This window comes from Entamoeba nuttalli (assembly GCF_000257125.1).
Source record: "Entamoeba nuttalli P19 unplaced genomic scaffold asmbl_5141, whole genome shotgun sequence".
In the NCBI taxonomy this organism is placed as follows: Eukaryota; Evosea; order Mastigamoebida; family Endamoebidae; genus Entamoeba; species Entamoeba nuttalli.
Genome location: NW_008577267.1, coordinates 1 through 2,526, shown reverse-complemented (window position 1 = coordinate 2,526; position 2,526 = coordinate 1). Strand labels below are relative to the sequence as shown.

At 25.5% G+C, this 2,526-nt stretch overlaps 2 protein-coding genes across 2 annotated transcripts; both read left to right on the top strand.

Annotated features, from left to right (window-relative positions):
- Positions 1–211: 211 nt before the first annotated feature.
- ENU1_121580 (2,3-bisphosphoglycerate-independent phosphoglycerate mutase, putative) lies at positions 212–649 on the top strand (the record flags this gene model as incomplete). Its single annotated transcript, XM_008859834.1, has 1 exon — positions 212–649. The coding sequence occupies one exon, from the start codon at positions 212–214 to the stop codon at positions 647–649; it is 438 nt and encodes a 145-aa protein (XP_008858056.1).
- Positions 650–834: 185 nt separating this feature from the next.
- ENU1_121570 (hypothetical protein) lies at positions 835–2,484 on the top strand (the record flags this gene model as incomplete). Its single annotated transcript, XM_008859833.1, has 1 exon — positions 835–2,484. The coding sequence occupies one exon, from the start codon at positions 835–837 to the stop codon at positions 2,482–2,484; it is 1,650 nt and encodes a 549-aa protein (XP_008858055.1).
- Positions 2,485–2,526: the final 42 nt, after the last annotated feature.

Here is a 2,526-nt window from a genome sequence, read left to right as displayed (position 1 = left end):
ATATTTATGTGCACCACCAGATATTAAAGGAGTCTCAAGTGAATATTTAGTTAAGAGTGGAGTCAAATGTTTTGCAATTGCAGAAACACATAAATATGGACATGTAACATATTTCTGGAATGGAAATAAATCAGGATACTTTGATGATAAATTAGAAAAATATGAACAAATTAAATCTCTTCCAAATGATCTTACAGAAAGTCATCCAGAAATGAAAGCTAAAGAAGTTTGTGATAGATTGATTGAAGTTCTTGAAAGTAAAGAATATAAATATTTAAGAGTTAACTTTGCTAATCCAGATATGGTAGGACATACTGGAAATATTCAATCTGGAGTTAAAGCTGTTTTAACTTGTGATGAATGTTTGAAAAGACTTGATGAAGAAGTTAGAAAACAAAAAGGAATTTTATTAGTTACAGCTGATCATGGTAATGTAGAAACTATGCTTGATAAACTTGGAAAGCCTATGACTTCACATACATGTAATCCAGTTAATTTGTTCATTAGAGATTATGATTATAAAGGAGAATATGTTATTGATGAATCAGTAGAACATCCAGGATTAGCTAATGTTACTGCTACTTATATTAATCTTCTTGGATTTGAACAACCATCATTCTATAAACCATCTCTTATTAAGTTCATTTAAGAACAAAAGATAATTGAAAGAAAAAGAAGGAGGTTTAATTTTGTTAAGTTTTAAAGTTTCTATTTTTCATTTTATGAAGAGAAATTAAAGATAAATAAAGTTTTTTTTCACTAATTAACGTTGTTATCAATTATAAGTTCTATTAAAGTAAAAAAGTTAAATGGAACTTAACAAGAATTAAAAGAATGATTGACGACAGTAGTGTTCAAACAATATTTAGATATTTACCACCACAATATTATCTTTCTTTTATTGCAATTAATAAAAGATATCAAAAACTTATTGAAGAAAAAGGAGATATGATGATAATTAATAAAACAATGATTAAAATGAAAAGAGTTAATACTTTAACAATTTATGGAGGTTATGAAAATGAAACATTACCTAATAGTTGTAATGAATTAATTTTATTAGGAAATTATAAATCATTTCAAGTTAGTAAATTAATACAAAAATATAATTTAAAGAAATTAATTTTAAATGGAATTGAATGTAATACAATGGCTGAATTTAAACATATTAATCAATTACTTGGACTACAAACTTCTTTAACTAAACTTCAATATTCTTTTCCTCCAACTGATCCTTCATTATTATATTTAACATCATTACAACATCTTCAATCACTACATATTCGTTTAATTCCTCGTATTATTCCAATTATTACTAAACTTCAATCACTTCAGTCATTAACAATTAATTTTGGAGCTCAAAGTATTGTTAAAATTACTGAAGATAATAATGGAATTAATCCTTTTAATTCTCTTTCTGTATTACTTGGTTTAACTTCAATGAAGATTGTTGCTGATTCAATTAAACAATTAAATTCTTTAAGTGAATTAACTAGCATTAAAAATCTTCATATTTTAGATCTTCTTGAAGTTAATATCTCTAATGCTCCTAAGTTAATATTTCTAACAAAATTACGTCATTTAAAAACAGTATTTTTACGTGTTAAATCACCAATTACTTCACCATTAGATTTAGCTACTTATCTAAAGATGCCATCTATTTTTAAATTATCAATTTCATCATTTAATCATGACTTTGAAGCATTTAAATCTTTTGAACCAATAGAAAAAATTTCTAAACATTGTTCTGGTGAAATAGATTCTATGACTTTTTGGAGAAATACTTCTCAATTAGATAAAGTATTGCCTCTTATTAATTCTATGTGTGTAGTTAAAAGTTTAAGTGTTACTTCATGTCCTAATATTTCTAATGTAGCATTAAATTCTTTTGAATTGGAGTCTTTACATTCATTAACTATTTCTCAATGTCTTAAAATCAAATCACTTGACTTTTTGAATAAATGTAGTGTTTTAACTTCACTTGAATTAACTAAAATTCCATTTGACCAACTTTCTATTCTTCAATCTCTTTCTACTCTTTCCCTTCTTTCTCTTTCTATTGGAATGATTAAAGAATTCGATTTATCTATTCTTTCTTCTTTGCATTCTCTTCTTTGTCTTTCATTCAATACAATACCTTGTTTAAAGAATTTAGAAAAAACTCCTCAATCAATCATGAGACTTAATATTGAAAATTGTAATGACTTTTGTTTGTGTGACATTTGTCATTTACCTCATTTAAATGAACTTATTTTGAATTCAATCCCATCATCTAATTCTCTTGTCTTTGTAAGTTCTTTAAACAGCTTAACTCGTTTGGATATTATTGCTTTGAAAGATTGTAAGTTTGGAAACAATGAATTGTTTGGTATCACTGGAAGTAATTCATTGCGTGCTCTTGTTGTTAAAGATATTCCAACATTCACTATTGATGTTATGAATATTATCAATGAAGCACTTCCTAATCTTAGAATCATTGCTTGACTCATTCCAATTTTTTCTTTTATTTTTTATTATTCTTTTTTT